Raw genomic sequence first — 15,961 nt, 5'->3', positions numbered from 1 at the left:
ACCTTCATATATGTATACCGATAAGATTGACTGTTGTGAGTTATGGAAAATAGTTGTGGCGATTAAAATGTTAAAAGCGGCGCGAAACTTAAACAAAGTATAGAAATTATCACAAAACATCAGTTTTCGTTACATTTGCCATCCCATACATTTTTACTTTTGAATTGGCGTTTGTCAATATCCGATATTCCCTTAGTTATTACTTATTTCCCCTGAACTTTAGTTGATGTTTCGCTACATGTAGGTATTGTTTGGGTGCTATAAACAGCGCTCACCTCTGCAGAAGAAGCTCGACGAACTTGGTGTGGCCCTTGTCGGCGGCGATGGTGAGCGCGGTGTCGCGCGAGGAAGGCACGGGCGGCGCGTTGACGTCGGCGCCCTTGTCCAGCAGCACGCGGCCCACCTCCACGTAGCCGCCGCTGGCCGCCTCCATCAGCGGCGTCAGACCCGTCTTCGCGCGGTGCTCCACGTTCGCCTTGCGGTCTAGGAGCAGGCTCACGACCTCGTGCCGCCCTGTCCGAGTACATGGTGCCGGGTAAATACACTGATGCAACATACAATAGATAATCAGGAATTACAATATTTAATATAATGATATTGTTTGGACTAGGACGTGGGTGCTTAGCCGAGGTGACAATGGTTTGGGCTAAGATAACGAAACGCTTTGTGTCTCTCTCTATCACTCTTCCATATTAGTGCGACAATGACAGCTTCGTTTCGTTCGTTACGGAGCGTAAACGATTAGCATGTAGCTACGCACCCAACTTAGACGATGAGCCGTAAGCGGCGGTGGTCACGACGACGCGTTTCAAGGTACGTCCACTCCACAGGTCCTCACTGTTTGTGCCTTTAAGCTCGGTCAGTGTCAATCGAACTATTTGAAATGAATATCGAATTAAAGCTAAGCAGTTACGGTACGATACCTTGGAAGCAAGCGAGCGTGAGCGCGGTGTTGCGGTTGGTCTCGATCTGCGCGTTGATGTCGGAGCCGCAGTCCAGCAGTAGGCGCACGGCCGCCGTGTGCCCGTTCATCGCCGCCAACATCAGCGGTGAGATGCCGAGCTTAGAGCCGGTGCGGGAGTTTATCTCCGCCTGATGACATTCATTTTAAAGTTAGTAACTTGTTTGTACTTATCAATGCAACCACGATTTTTTGTACCGCTCAGGTAAGATTTCAATCGACACGCGTTAATAATAATGTAATGCTGATGCGTTCAATAAAATAAAGTGCATTTATTACTTTTTTTACATCAGGTTCAAGGAATAAAAGTAATTCATATATGTTTGAACTAGTACGCACCTGGTGGTGTAAGAGCAGCCTGATGATGTTAACGTAGCCGCCGGACGCGGCCAGCGAGAGGGGGGTGTAGTCGGAGACGTTCCTGTGCTCCTTGTTGGCGCCGCGACTCAGGATGAGCTCCACCACCTCGTAGCGGCCGCCCGAGCACGCCAGCGACAGCGGCGTGTCCTTCGTCCGCTCCGACTGCGCCTCGATGTCCGCGCCGTGGTTCAGGAGGATCTCCACGATCTTCTCGTGTCCCGCGGTCGCCGCTAGGATGAGAGGAGTGAAGCCCTGGAAAACAAAACAAGGTTAGATTATTTTTCAAGGAGTCAGGGTATAAATCCGAACGTATTAAGGAGTGTAAACCGCTCTAGATATATTATTGAATCTAAAAAGTGTAATACAGTACCTTCTTGTCACGGTGCTCGATGTCGGCGCCGCGGCTGAGCAGCAGCTCGACGAGGTCCTCGTGTCCGCCGGCGCACGCGAGCGTGAGCGCGGTGTCGTGGTTGGAGTCGGTCTCGCCGTCCACGTCCATGGCGGAGTAGGCGGCCGGCGCGGGCTGCGGCGGCGTGGCCGTGCCGAACGCGTCGCCGCCGCGCGCCCGGGACCCGCCCGAGAATCGACCCTGAGGAAGACACATGTTAGCCGAATCCAAACTGCGACACGACATCCAGTGGCGTAGCTAGCTTGGGTGGCACCCGGGGCGGAAATTGTGGGTGTCACCCCAAAATTCAATCAAAATTTTAAAATATAATTATTAAAAAAAAAGTAATAGTAATTTATGTTTAATATTCCATAGCTCACAATTTTACTCTATCGCTTTCATTTTAGATTCCATGAACACTCAATAGTATACCCCTGGCGGGTGTTGCCTCTGCGCGCGTTCTATGACACGGACAAGGACAGCATCCGCTCGGTGTAACCCACATTTTATAAGTGTCAAAAGGGCATCTACGTGATGGCCTGGGCTCCGAAGGTAAAATTAAAAACTGTTTTTGTGAAGTGCGAGATTTGGAAGAGATTCTGTAAAATCCCATTTCACAATTAATTTCAAATAGTCCAGAGTGGTCCAGAGTCGAAGCAGAGTAGAAACAGTGACATAATTTCTCAATTACATAATAAAAAAAAAATCTGATTAAAAAAAACCTACGATGCGCCAACATATTGTTACATACCAGGTGCCCACGAGGAACCCGAGAGATTTTAACCTCGCATTTCTGAGGCCAAAATAAGGATAAAATACTAAAAGAGTTTACGTCAATTTCGCCAAAAAAAATAGTTTTTCGATCTTTTTTACGTATTTGTACATAAAATGTAAATGCTATATAATTTTTAAAATTGTCACCCAAAAATAATTTTAACTTTTTTTTGTCAATTACCGAAATAATCACACAATTTAAGAGAAAAACCTTTACAATGGTCCTGAATTTAAAAAAAAACCTACGAGGCGCCATCATATTATTGTTACATACCAGGTGCCCACGAGGAAGCCGAGAGATTTTAACCACTCATTTCCGAGGCCAAATGATGATCAAAAAAGTTTACGTCAATTTCGCAAAAAAACATTTCTTTTTTTGTACGTATTTGTAGATAAAATAAAATAAATGTAAAACTATCACTCAAAAAGAATTTAAACTTTTTTTGTAAAACCTAGGTTTTGCAAAGTGTACTTGACACTTTTTTACATTCTATTAATAAGGATATTTGGACTAGGTCCCAGTTGCGTAGCTAGGCGTGGGCGAAGTGGGCCTTCGCCCACGGCCTCGCGCCCCAAAGGGGGGCCTCGCGCGATGCCCCTTTGGGCACAGTGAAAGAAAAGGGCCTTGCAGATGCGACTTCGCCCACGGCTAGTTTAGTTCACGCTACGCCACTGCTAGGTCCCATAGTAGCAACATCGTCATCAAAAAAACATTTTGCACTGAGTAACAATAAAAAAATCCAGTACCACCCACCTACTGGAGTCTGAAACTAGGCGAATTCCAAAACAGTTTATAGGACATTTTAGTCTTTAAATATGATCAGGAATATACTGTTAAAGTCTCTCGGGTTCCTCGTGGGCATGTTGTATATTATTTCCTTAATGGCGGTTGTGCAATCTGCCACAGTTTTACGTTTTTTTATAGATGGCACTACTGATGTTCACGGTCGGGTGTCACCCCTAAATGGGTGACACCCGGGGCGGCCCCCCCCCCCCCTAGCTACGCCACTGACGACATCTACTCTGAAAATATCACTGTTTAACTTTCCATAACAACACCCACATAGGCATCTTAAGAGATGCCGATGGACTATTAGTCAGTGGTACATGTCAAAGAGGTCTTTCATTATGTACCTTTTTCTTAACTCCAGCGGTGGGGTGCTCCCGCTTAGAGTGGGGTTGGGCGGGTTGGGGTTGCGTGGGTTGCGTCACCGCGGGCGTGTGCGGCGGCACGAACGTCGCCGACCTGCATAGAACAATTCATGTCAGAATCTAAGGATAAGTAACCAACAGTGTCACTCTATTCTTGTTTTGGTTCAATTGTTATTCGTGTCATTTGATTGTTCTCACCGGTAGTCGTCGGCGGGCTGGGGCGGGTGCGCGGGCTGGGGGAACTGCGGCTCGCGCTCCGCCGGCTCGTGCTCCAGCGTGGGGTCCAGCGGCGAGATGCCGCGCACACGGTACTGGCAACCGTTGCTGACCTGTGTAAGTAGTTACTTGTATTGTAGTTGGACATTCATTCAATACGGTGATACACACCCTAGTGTCCCACGGACGCAGTAGCGCGTCGGCAGAAAAGTTACCTTTTACAGGTTTTAGAACTTTTCAAATGCTGGGACAAAGGGGTTTAATTATTATCAAAACTAAAACTGCATCGAAATTTTTTTCCGATCACTTAATGTGCAGGCAAATTCAATAATTTCTAACGCAGAACTTTTGACTCGTGTAAACTTAGCATCAAATATCGGAACGATATATTTTACCACTGTCTGTACCTCTAATGCTGACTGTACGTGGTGTCGATTACTCGTGGTAGGACTTTACATGGCATAATGTTGACGCGCAAGCCTATTTTCAAGGGCTTTCCACTTGTAACATGATCGAGTTTAGTTTGTAAATATCTGGTAGAGCAATGTTGGATACTGACCGCCTGGTCGCCGTGGTGGTGGTGGTGGGGCCTGGCCCAGTCGGCGCCGAGCGCCTGCTCGGCCACGGCGAGCAGCTGCCGCGCCTGCCGCTCCTCGCCCTCCTCCTCCACCTCCGCGCACTTGCTCGAGAAGATCTCGTGCGACTTCTGCTGCATAACCTGCAACCGTCCACGCATCACGACGAGAATATTACATGTTATCTGACTAGGGATGTGAGCGAGTGCGCTAACGGTCAACCTGTTCACGTTTTGCGACAAAACAAAAATTATTTACGGATCAATCAAGAACTGTGACGTTGATTAACTGCGGATTTACTTAAAAGCGTCCTAGTTGTCTAGCCGAGTCAAACCGCTAGCGCTATTAATTGATTAGGATCTGCCCTCAAACTTTGAGCTGACGCAATGTAGACTTGGTAACAATTATGTACAACCTGATCAAAAACGGGCAAGACAAGTCTGTAGTAAACCTAATTTCATCATTTAGGTCAAACATATTTATTGATAAAATCTACTAAATTAGTTATGTCTTTCAAAAAATTGTAAAATTAGGCGACGGTCAATTAAAAGATAGAAATCGGGATGCCGTGGCAGGTGCTCTCGTGTCGTATGAGATAGTGTAGTATATAACCTGCAGCACCAGCGAGCGCAGCTCGTTGGGCGGCAGCGCCACGAGCGAGGGCACCTCGCGCTGCAGGTAGGCCAGCACCGCGCCCAGCTCGCGCGCCTCCACCGCGCCGCAGCCTTCCGCGCCCGCCTGCAATAACAAACACATTCACTATAACAACAAGATCAGTGGCTGACCACAGTACTGTACCGCCTCGGCAACGAAAGCTCGCGGGTAATACGGCATTCACAGTTACTTTAACTCTTGCTACTGCTCTTTTTGCCGGTCTCTCGATTACTAGAAAATAATGCCGTTGTGGACTCGAAAAGTGAACGTTTACTGCTCTTGGCGCTAGACTCGACGCTGCCGATGCCGCTCTCGATGTACCTTCTTTGATTTTCATATAACTGCAGCGCTTTACCCGATCACACATTAGCGCCCATTTTCCCAACGAATGAAAATAAACATGTAAACAAAACAATTAATTTCAGACATAACAAGACACACACCTGTGGCGCATACGCTTCAGGCCTCTGCAGTTCCTGCGAATACTGCTGAAGGGGTTGGGGCTGTTGGGGTTGCTGCTGTTTCTTCTGCTGCGTCTGTTGTGGCTGCTGCTGCGTTTGCTGCTGTTGCTGCGTTTGTTGTTGCTGCTGTTGTTGTTGGACCTGCTGCGCTGCCAACTGTTGGAGCTGTTGTTGTTGTAACTCCTGTAGTTGCTGTTGCTAGAAAAAAATAAAAAGTTGACCCATCTTGAATTATGTATATCTTCTTTACGCATTCAAATATCTACATATATGTGTTAGATACTCTTAAGTGAATGTTAAAATAAACCTATGTTCTAAATATTACCGTCTAGACTATTACTGTGATTAGCTACACTCTGACAATAATTATATGATTTTCTATCATAATTCAACTATTTTTTAAACGAGTATATGTGAACAAGTGACATACTTCAGTAATATGTTGCCCGAGCTTTCTGAGCGCGTCCATGCGAAGAAACTTGCAACCAAACTTGGTACATTTACGCGTCGGCTTCATTCGCGGCCGTTCTTGTATTGGATCGCTCTAGAAGGTAATCGATTTTTCTTCTATCTCAATCATATTACGGCTAACTAACTACTAGTTAATATTTATACTGCAGGGGGTGTAGGGATAGGGATACAGGTCGCTAGGCGACTTCTACGGATGTCCCCGAGAACAAACCTTGCCGTGAAAGCCGGTTGTCAAAATGAATAGTACTTTATTTTCGCATTCACAGGTCAATTTATGAGCCGATTCATATCTGCAAATATTTTTAAAAACAATCCGTGCCAAGCACTATAGATTATAAAGGAAATAAAAATTGTGTACGTAAATAACTAAAATAAGACTAACCTGGGTAAGGTTAGGCGCGAGCTGCTGCGTGGGGAATATTTGCTGCGGTGGCGGGTAGGGTGGCGTGGTGGGCCGGTACACGGTCGTCACACCTGCGAGGAAACAACCATCTTATATACTGGACGCCTACCGCGAAGACCGAACTTTGCAAATTGCGGGCATCTTTCTCTTTTACTCTAATTAAGGCGTAATTAGAGTAATAGGGAAAGATGCCCGCAATTTGAGAACTTCGATTTTCGCGGTCATAGCCCTGAACTGCTACTGTGAAAATTACGTTATTCCTGAGCTTTACAGGTCTTATCTGAAAACGTCGGCACAATAAGGAATTGACATGATACTAAACTTTTCATTGCTTCATATAGTTTTTGCTAAAAAGCTGTGCTTTATTTCATGAAGATTTTACCGAGCTACTACACAAAACTCATTATTAGATAGCATCTGATTGGGGGATATCTCTCATAGTACCAATCACCTACTTCATTCCTTTATATGTAAGTTGTTATACTGAAGAATGAACCCACTAAATTCATATCCAAAATGGATTAATTTTGTTAATTGCACTAAAAATAGTTACAAAATGTCTACAATGGATTATACAGATTTACAATTTAGCCAATGTTGGTATATGTAGGTAATAGTTAATATTAAGTTGGGTTATGTTTATTATTGTAAGGACTATGTGAAGAATGTTAAGGAAGTTATTTAAGGCAGGTTTCACAAGATTGTAGAATGCTTGAGTGCACATATTAGATGACGTTAGCTAGGCAAACAAAACACAAAAGCGAACGAATAGAAATTAATGTAATAGAATTATATGGACATACCAAAAAAAGAAGGAAAGCATTAGACAAACATCTTCATGTCAAACCAAAGCATGACAGCTGGAGATAATAAATGCATTGAATGTGAAGACGACATAAAATGATGCTTATGTAAATAAATCAGGATAAAATGTACGTAATTTTTTTTATTTATCCTGATTTATCCAAACCACGCTCCAACGTTATTGCTTTATTACATCACACGACATAACGAGAAATAATCATATTGGCAGATAAAGTAGTTGATTCACGAAAGCTGACACGAATCGAATGAACGAAACTTTCATTGTATGAGTGAGACCCTGACACCTGCATCGATATACAATCAGAACCACCATTCTATTGGTTAATGTGATACACACATAGACATTTTCATTCATTCCATACGTGCTATGTGAATCGACCTGTAATGTATTGAACAACGAAACATACGAAACTTGTTTGTGGCATTATTTCTCTTGTTCTAAAGATGATTTAGACGTTGCTAGTCGCTGAGCATTGTCAAAATAAGCTTTAACGAAGATAGTGCACAGGCGGGTGTGGATGTTAATGTCGGGTGAGCAACTTGCCTTGCGCGCAGAACTGTAGGTCCAACGCGTGGAGCGCCGACGTCGCAAGCGTCGGGGGACCTTTACAACAACATATCAAGCCTTTATACGCTTGTTTGGTGTGCTTATATTATTTGTTCCGAAGTGTTTTATTGACTTTTGGTAATAAATAATCTCTGTCTATACCCGACAGGCAGTTACATACATAACAGGCTGTCCGCCCATGGTGGCGATAATTTAAACTATTTTTCAAATTTTACCTAAATCTCTGTAGTTTCTGTAGCAAAATTTAAATAGACCAAACTTTGTAGACTTGGAGCCAATCACTAGTCAGACACTATGTTAATTAACACTTTGTACTAACCGTGGTTATCGGCTAATTCGAGCAGGCTCCTTTCAGTCTCTGGCAGTGATTCGTTGCGGGCCTGACTCGCCAGCGCTTCAGTCGTCCTCTGAAAAACATTAACGGGTTAATATTTATAATTGCTTTCATAGATAATTTTAATTAACTTAGGTTTAAAATTGCTTGATAAGATTGAGACCACTAAAACATGACTAAGTTAAAGCTAAATTACATCTTAGCATAGCAAGGTTATGTTGCGTGACTCGTTTTTTTAAGTACATAAAGAGGCTCGATATTAGTCGATATACATAGTGACTTCACCTATGAATGATGTTCTTTTAATTGAAAAAATAAAAAATAATCTAATATCGGTTAGCCTGATTGGTATTGTTACTATTGTTAGCTGGATGTTCAGTCGCCAGTCGGTTGGTGCAGGAGGTGTAGAGTCGGGTCGGATATGTATGTTTGTGAGTGGGTACGGGTGTAGTGTGTGTGTGGGGAGTGTGTGCGCACCGGGTCGTCCGGGATGTCGGGCGGCGGCGGCAGGTGGTGGTCGGGGTGGGGCGGCGCGGCGCGCTGCTTGCGCGCGCACTTGTGCTTGCCGCCCGCGCCCGCCGCCGCCCCCGCCGCCCCCGCGCCCGCGCCCGCGCCGGCCGGGGCGCCGGTGCCGTCACATTTCGCCGACATGCGCCAACCTGCAAATAGTTCAGTGAAATTAGCTAAAATTACGGCATAATTAATAGAAGACTTTTTTTAATTGGGATATGTACGTTGTCGACCGAAGTTATTTTTCATCAACCCTCCCCTCCCCTCCCCCCTCTGCGTCACCCCCCCACACCCCCGCAAAGGGTCCAAAACCCAGTTTTTCTCAATTTTTAAGATAACCGTTCAAGATACAGAAAAAGGGTGTAGGAACGAAGTGATCCTTATTAAATTTTCTATTTATCTCTTATACACACTATATTGCTATCACTTATAGTTTTTGCGCAGTACGTCACGGAAGATGGTATTTTTAGCATTTTCAGTGTTTTTTTTCTTCTAATCACTTTTCTCAAATAACACTTACGATATCATCCACGTTTTTAAGGTTCCGTACCTCAAAAGGAAAAAACAGAACCCTTATAAGATCACTCGTGCGTCTGTCTGTCTGTCCGACCATTCCTCCAACCCTTTATCTCTGAAACTCTGGGCCTAAAATTTTGAAAAAATACACTAAATAGTACTTTACCTATAGATAATAGGAAAACCTATTAGAAATGTGCAGTCAAGCGTGAGTCGGACTTATGTACGAAACCCTTGGAAAACGAATTCGACTCGCACTTGACTGTTTTTTTTTTAATTTAAGTAAATAGTTAATATGTTATTTAAAATGGGTATTATTTATTGAAAGAGTTTGTGTATCTGGGAACCTTGTTCACTAGGGACGGTAAGCATGATAAAGATATTGAAAGGAGAGTGCATGCTCGAAATCGTGTGAATGGGGCACACTTAACGCTTTTATGACCAGCCAGAAGGTGTCGCAAAAAGCACGGTTGGCTGTTCATAGAGGGGTGTTGGTGCCTACACTTATGTATGGTAGCGAAAGTTGGGTATGGCAGAAGAGGCATCAGAGCCAAGTGAATGCAGTGGAAATGAGAGCGCTGAGAAGTGTGTGTGGTGTGAGATTGCAAGATAGAATGTAGATAGAATGGACTGAATGTAGTGACTAAAATTGGGAAAGGTATGTTGAGATGGTTTGGACATGTGGAAAGAATGAGTGAAAGAAAGCTAACAAAGAGAGTGTATAAGGGAGAAGTGGAAGTGGGAGTTGGAAGGGGTAGATCTCGGCGGATTTTCTCTGATCAGATCGGGGAAATCCTGAAGAAAGGCCAGGTCAAGAGCACCCTAAACCGGCGAGCGTGTATGAGGAATGTAATGAAAGTGAAGGAAGCGAAAGAGGTATGTCAGGATCGTAGCAAGTGGAAATCCGTGGTCTCTGCCTACCCCTCCGGGAAATAGGCGTGATTATATATATGTATGTGTTATTTATTATCAGACTACTTCATTTGACGATGCTATGCCAAATTTAAATAAAATACATCGTCTTCAAATATTTTCAATGTTAGCTAATATCGTTATTAACCACTTGTCTGTATATGAAACGGATCCTGACCGAAATTTATAGGTACAGCACAACCGAGGGTGAACCCACGATTTTTGATCACCACACACATCTTCTTCCTCGCGTTAGTTGTCGCTTTTCGGTAAAGAAAAACATCGTGAGGAAACCGGACTAATCCCAGTAAGGCCTAGTTTCCCCTCTGGGTTGGAAGGTCAGATGGCAGTCGCTTTCGTAAAAACTAGTGTCTACGTCAAATCATGGGATTAGTTGCCAGCGGACCCCAGGCTCCCATGAGCCGTGGCAAAATGCCGGGAACAACGCGAAGAAGATGATGAATTTTTCATGTGTGTGGTGGTCAAAAATCGTGGGTTCACCCTCGTTTGTGTTGTATAAAATTCGGTCAGCGGGCGCAGCACGGTTCCATTTTTATCGCCTATCACTATGCGCGTCCCTTTCGCACTTACAAACTTGTTAGAGCGTGACAGGCATGGTGAGGCAACATAGAGGTACAATAATAGAGAGGAAACGGGGGAGGGGCCAAATGACCGAACGAGATACACTTATAGAACTTTCAGTAGGAGTAGCAGAAAAAACGGTACTATTGCTTGTCCTTGTCAGTCTCACTTTTTGTTTGTTCCCCACCTTATGGGTTATGGTGAGCAACAAATAATCCGACCGAATTACGTAGATTGTTTTTGGTATATTGTCAGGAATGTTAAAACGTGTTTTTAATATTGTCGCATTGCGTATATTTTGTCCCTCACGGAGGCACGCGCACACCACTTCTATAGGCTACCTTCTATTCTATGTGAGGCAAGCTATAAAAACGCGACCGTGCGATCTGTTTCACAGTCAGTGGTTAATATAGATGGTCAAGCAAATCTTGTCAGTAGAAAAAGGCGCGAAATTCAAATTTTCTATGAGACGATATCCCTTCGCGCCTACATTTTTCAAATTTGCCGCCTTTTTCTACTGACAAGATCTGCTTGATCAACTATAGTAACCTTAGAGGCTATACCCAACGGAGACGCCATATCAAAAATTTTCGGTACGCGTTTTTTGCGGGGGAGGGGCACATCAAATGTATAGGTACGTCATGTCAGATAAACGTCAGTCCATACATATGGTTGACATGTGGTTGACCATTGGCCGCCTATTTTCGACAGAGGGGAACGCCTGTTAATGGCGGCTCCATTGTTAATTACTCCGAGATAGTAACGATGTTCGGTGAGCTTTAAAATGTTTGAAGACAATGTATTTTCAAAATGGCATAGCATCGTCAAATGAAGGAGTTTAATAATAAATAATACACCATTTTAAAGAAAATATTATCTATTTATTTAAATTTAACAAAATTTGGCGATATCGTAAGCATATTTTGAGAAAAGTTATCTTACAAAAGAAAAAAACGTAAATTCTAAAAAAATTCCATATATGGTGACAGATTTCACAAAAACTATAAGTAATAGCACTATAGTGTGTATAAGAGATAAATAGCAAATTTACTAAGGATCACTTCGTTCCTACACACTTTTTCTATATCTTGAACGGTTTTCTTAAAAATTTAGAAAATCGCGTTTCGTGCCATTTGCGGGGGTGTGGGAGGGTGACGCAGAGGGGGGAGGGTTGGGGAGGGTTGATAAAAAATAACTTCGGTCCATGACGTACATATCCCAATTAAAAAAAGTCTTCTATTAATTATGCCAAGTTTTCCACATATTTTTTTCCAGAAGCAACGTACTAAAATGAGAAACATTTGTGTCAATTCAACTACATACTTCTAAGGGTTTAAGTAGCGATGAGCGAATTTTTTTGTTTAAGTTAAGGTGATTTTTTTAATTGCCGCGGATACAAATTGGGTGTTTACAGAGAGATGTAAACTAAATGTAACCTACACATTATCTATTAATCTCGGCTATGTGCCGGATGGAAATTTTGGCTTTGCAGCATGATTTCAGGTCTGTTTTTCAGCCGGCTCGAAAACTTAAATTTGGCGGATCGTCGTGTCACAGTTCGTTTTATTGCTGAAAATGTAAAGATTTCAAAGGGGAGCGTGCATAATATTTTTCTCAAAAATGGACGGCAAAGTCGACTTTGCCGTTTAAAAAATAGGTCGCGAAGCGCGTAGTTTATGGTCAGTCAAAAATTAAAAAGTTAAAAACATTGCAGTCTCGATTTTGGGACTGCAATGTTGCATACAAATTCCATTATTTGTCGACTTCCAAACTTTTTAAAAGTTGAAATGGCCATATCAAATGAAGGCACAGGCCCATTAAACAGCCAAACAGATGATTAGTACCGCGACTATTTAGCTGTCTCAAATAGGTTGGCGTATTTTCGGCAGAAAAATACACTTCTATTTTTTTATTAAAAAAATAAAAAGGCGGCAAAGCTAATTTTTTCAATTGTTTCTACTTTTTTCCGTGAAAATATATACGTAAGATCGTTGCTTTTGTAAAATATTTCTATGATATTTATATTTCTTGCACCATTTTTGAGAAAAGCACTATATATGACTCGGCTGGAAGGCTATTTGCTGGCTTCGGATTCAATTAAACGGACTCCCAAGGTCGTCCGTTTAAAACGAATCCTCAGCCTGCAAGTAGCTGCTTCCGAGCCTCGACAATAATGTACTATTACATGAACGCTTGGGTATGAAAAAGGTATCAGCGCGTTGGGTACCCAGAATGCTTACTGACACGCAAAAACAAACTAGAGTCGAGATTTGTCAAGAAGCTTTGGACCTGATACAGCAATACCGGGATTTTTCTTTTGGCGCGATTTATAACAATGGACGAAACATGGCTCCATCATTACGACCCTGAAACGAAACTGCAGTCTATGACATGGAAAAGGCCATCATCTCCAACTCCGAAGAAATTCAAGGTGGGCCCATCTGCCGGTAAGGCCATGGGCTCTGTTTTTTGGGATGGTAAAGGGGTCGTAATGATTGAGTATCTCGAGCATAGAGCCACTATTACGGGCACTTTATATGCCACACAAATAGCAACATTGCGCAATGAGATCCGTGAAAAACGGCGAGGTAAACTCTCGAAAATTGTGTTGTTCCATCAGGACAATGCACCGGCACACAAGTCCGCCGTTGCAATGGCTGCAATACGTGATGCTGGGTTCGATATCTTTAAGCATCCTCCGTATTCACCAGACCTCGCCCCTAGTGATTTCTACCTATTCCCGAGATTGAAGGAATACCTAAGAGGCAAGAAATTTTAAGACGACGACGCGGTAGTCGCTGCCGTACAAGCTTTTTTAAGTACTCAAGATAAAACCTTTTTTAGAAATGGAATTTTAAGTTTAGAAAAAAGATATACTAAGTGTATTATGCTAAAAGGTGACTATGTCGAAAAATAAAATAACATTTAATAAAAGTTGTATATAACATACTCATTCTCACTTTTTATTGAACGCCCCTCGTATGTTTATTGCATATCAATAGCAATATTTTGTTACCTTCTATGTAGGCGTGGGCCATGACGGGATCGGCGGCCATCTCGGGCGGCAGCTGCGGCAACTGCGCGGGGTGGGCGGGGTGCGGCGGGTGCGCGGGGTGGGCGACGTGCGGGGGGTGCGGGGGGTGCGGGGGCAGCTGGGGCAGCAGCGCGCGCGCGGCGGGCGCGCCGGGCGCGGGCGCGTGCTGCAGGCCCAGCGCCGCCGCCTGCGCCGCGCTCAGCCCGCTGCCGTCCTCCGCGGCCCCGCTGGCGGCGCCGACGCCGGCACCACTCACACCTGGACACGACGCTAATTACCACAAAACACTGAATCACACCTAGCTCATGTCTTTCGAGCAGTCGGACTACCCGTATTTTTTCATTGTATTCATAAGAAAAAGACTGATTTATCTCGCGCGCTAGATACAGTCGCGGCGCACTCGTGCAAATGCTACTAGTGCGGGATAGTGCACCCGATCATTATTGTTACTAAAAGCTGAATAAAAAATTTGCATGAGAACTTTAATTCTGCAGATAAGTAGATGAAGACAGTTACCATAACTTCCAAGGATGCGCTGCAGTATACGCAGTGTCCTACATTCGCCATCAAATCTGAATACACCTACAAGGAGTCAGCGAAGTGCATATGACGCCACTTAATCTATAGGCTGCGAGTCCATTTATTAGTCAATATGCACGCTTATTTCTACTACTAAAAACTAAACAATACGACTGGATACACAACGCTCTCTATATCTTGATTATGAATGAAAAAGAAAGCTTACAATCACCTGTCTCGCTCCTGGAGAGCATGACGGAGTGCGGGTAGTCGAGCAGCAGCTGCACTACGGCGGTGTGGCCGCCCTTGGCCGCCTCGATGAGCGTGGTGGAGTTGTCCTTGAGCTTGCGGAACGGATCCGCGTCGCACGCCAGCAGGAACTTCACCACGTCCGCGTGCCCGCCCGCGCAGGCCAGGGAGAGGGGGGTGTGGTCGCCGTTCGCCGTCACACGGTTAACGTCGGCGCCCTGTGCAACAAACATTAGATTAGGCCTTACTTTCCTTAAGGCCAGGCCACACCGGCTACGTGTACGTAGAAGTGCACGTGCGCTAAAATGTTAAAGCCGCGCACGCACACATCACGCAAGCGGTGTGTCGTCTCCACGTCGTCTCTCATAAGGATCTGTATATTACAACACGCACATGCACGTCGACGCACTCGCACCCAGTGTGCCCAGCCCTTTACTGTTATTTATTCAAATAGGCGGGTCCACACAGAGCGAGCCGCCTCGTGAGGACATATCCTCGCGAAGCAAACGCCCATTCCATGCGCAGCAGCGTGCTCGTGTAAATTTTTAGTGAGCACATTTGCCTCAACCGAGCCTACTCCACCCACTCTTCAAATAGCCTACAATGCAAATTTTACCGATCGAAGTTTCGTGGGCGGCAAATAACAAATAGTGCCTTTTAATTTCGGGTCGAGTTCGTATTTCACAGAAGAGTTGCTCGATAAGCAGCGTTGTTGACAGTCCTAGCCGTCGTGGCCCTAATGTGGAGTTTAGAAAAGTAGCACGGGCATGTATTAGATCGTGTATTACGTCACATTCCCAATCTGAGTCAGAGCTCTTTCCCACTGAAGTCCAGTTTTTTTGCGGGTAAAATTTTCTGCAGGATCCAGTTTTCTGTAGTATGCGTGCAGTATCCCACAAACAGAATGCTCGTGTGAACGTTACTATATTAGCACGTCGTATACTACTAAAACGGGATCCTGCGGAAAACCGTACCCGCCAAAAACTGGACGTGAATGGGAAAGAGCTCTCATGATAACACACACCTTGCCCACTAGGAACTGCACGGTGCAGACGTGTCCGGCGCGGCACGCCTTCATGAGCGGCGTGCGGCCGCCCTCGCTCTCGTGCTCGAGCTCGGCGCCGGCGCGCAGCAGCAGGTCGGCCACGTCCGTGTGCCCGTTCTCGCACGCGTACGTCAGCGCCGTGTCGCCCGTCTGCGTCTGGGCGTGCACGTCCGCGCCCGCGTTCAGCAGGTACCTGGGGTAAAACAATCTAATCAACAACTTGGAACTGGGTGATCTAACACGCGATGTACTCAAGATTCAACCGGCTTACTATTATTTTTAACGGGAGTGGTTTCGCATAAAAATTCGTTAAAGTATAGTAGTAGTGGCAACAGTCTAATAATAGTAAAAATATATTTAGCTATATATAAATGTCGTCGGCGCCATATATATTGACGTGGAAGTAAGCGACCCCTTGAAGGATCGATCGAAGCACGAGAACATCAGCTCCT

General features: G+C 44.6%; 1 protein-coding gene across 1 annotated transcript in view; it reads right to left on the bottom strand.

The window, feature by feature from the left end:
- The window catches only part of LOC134800885 (ankyrin repeat domain-containing protein 17), a gene marked incomplete at its 3' end in the record, with an annotated part of 63,159 nt that overhangs the window by 19,283 nt on the left and 27,915 nt on the right, over positions 1-15,961 (bottom strand). The window contains exons 9-25 of the mRNA XM_063773425.1: positions 15,489-15,702; positions 14,442-14,682; positions 13,679-13,954; positions 8,620-8,801; positions 8,128-8,215; positions 7,785-7,844; positions 6,395-6,486; positions 5,972-6,085; positions 5,524-5,739; positions 5,039-5,164; positions 4,411-4,569; positions 3,834-3,964; positions 3,618-3,729; positions 1,692-1,910; positions 1,301-1,573; positions 924-1,092; positions 276-513 (exon numbers count right to left, since the gene is read on the bottom strand). Coding sequence (XP_063629495.1) covers positions 276-513; positions 924-1,092; positions 1,301-1,573; positions 1,692-1,910; positions 3,618-3,729; positions 3,834-3,964; positions 4,411-4,569; positions 5,039-5,164; positions 5,524-5,739; positions 5,972-6,085; positions 6,395-6,486; positions 7,785-7,844; positions 8,128-8,215; positions 8,620-8,801; positions 13,679-13,954; positions 14,442-14,682; positions 15,489-15,702 — 2,910 coding nt within the window. The remainder of the gene's footprint in view (positions 1-275; positions 514-923; positions 1,093-1,300; positions 1,574-1,691; positions 1,911-3,617; positions 3,730-3,833; positions 3,965-4,410; positions 4,570-5,038; positions 5,165-5,523; positions 5,740-5,971; positions 6,086-6,394; positions 6,487-7,784; positions 7,845-8,127; positions 8,216-8,619; positions 8,802-13,678; positions 13,955-14,441; positions 14,683-15,488; positions 15,703-15,961) is intronic.

This window comes from Cydia splendana, chromosome 2 (assembly GCF_910591565.1).
Source record: "Cydia splendana chromosome 2, ilCydSple1.2, whole genome shotgun sequence".
Classification (NCBI taxonomy): domain Eukaryota; kingdom Metazoa; phylum Arthropoda; class Insecta; order Lepidoptera; family Tortricidae; genus Cydia; species Cydia splendana.
This window is presented reverse-complemented; position numbering and strand designations above follow the sequence as displayed.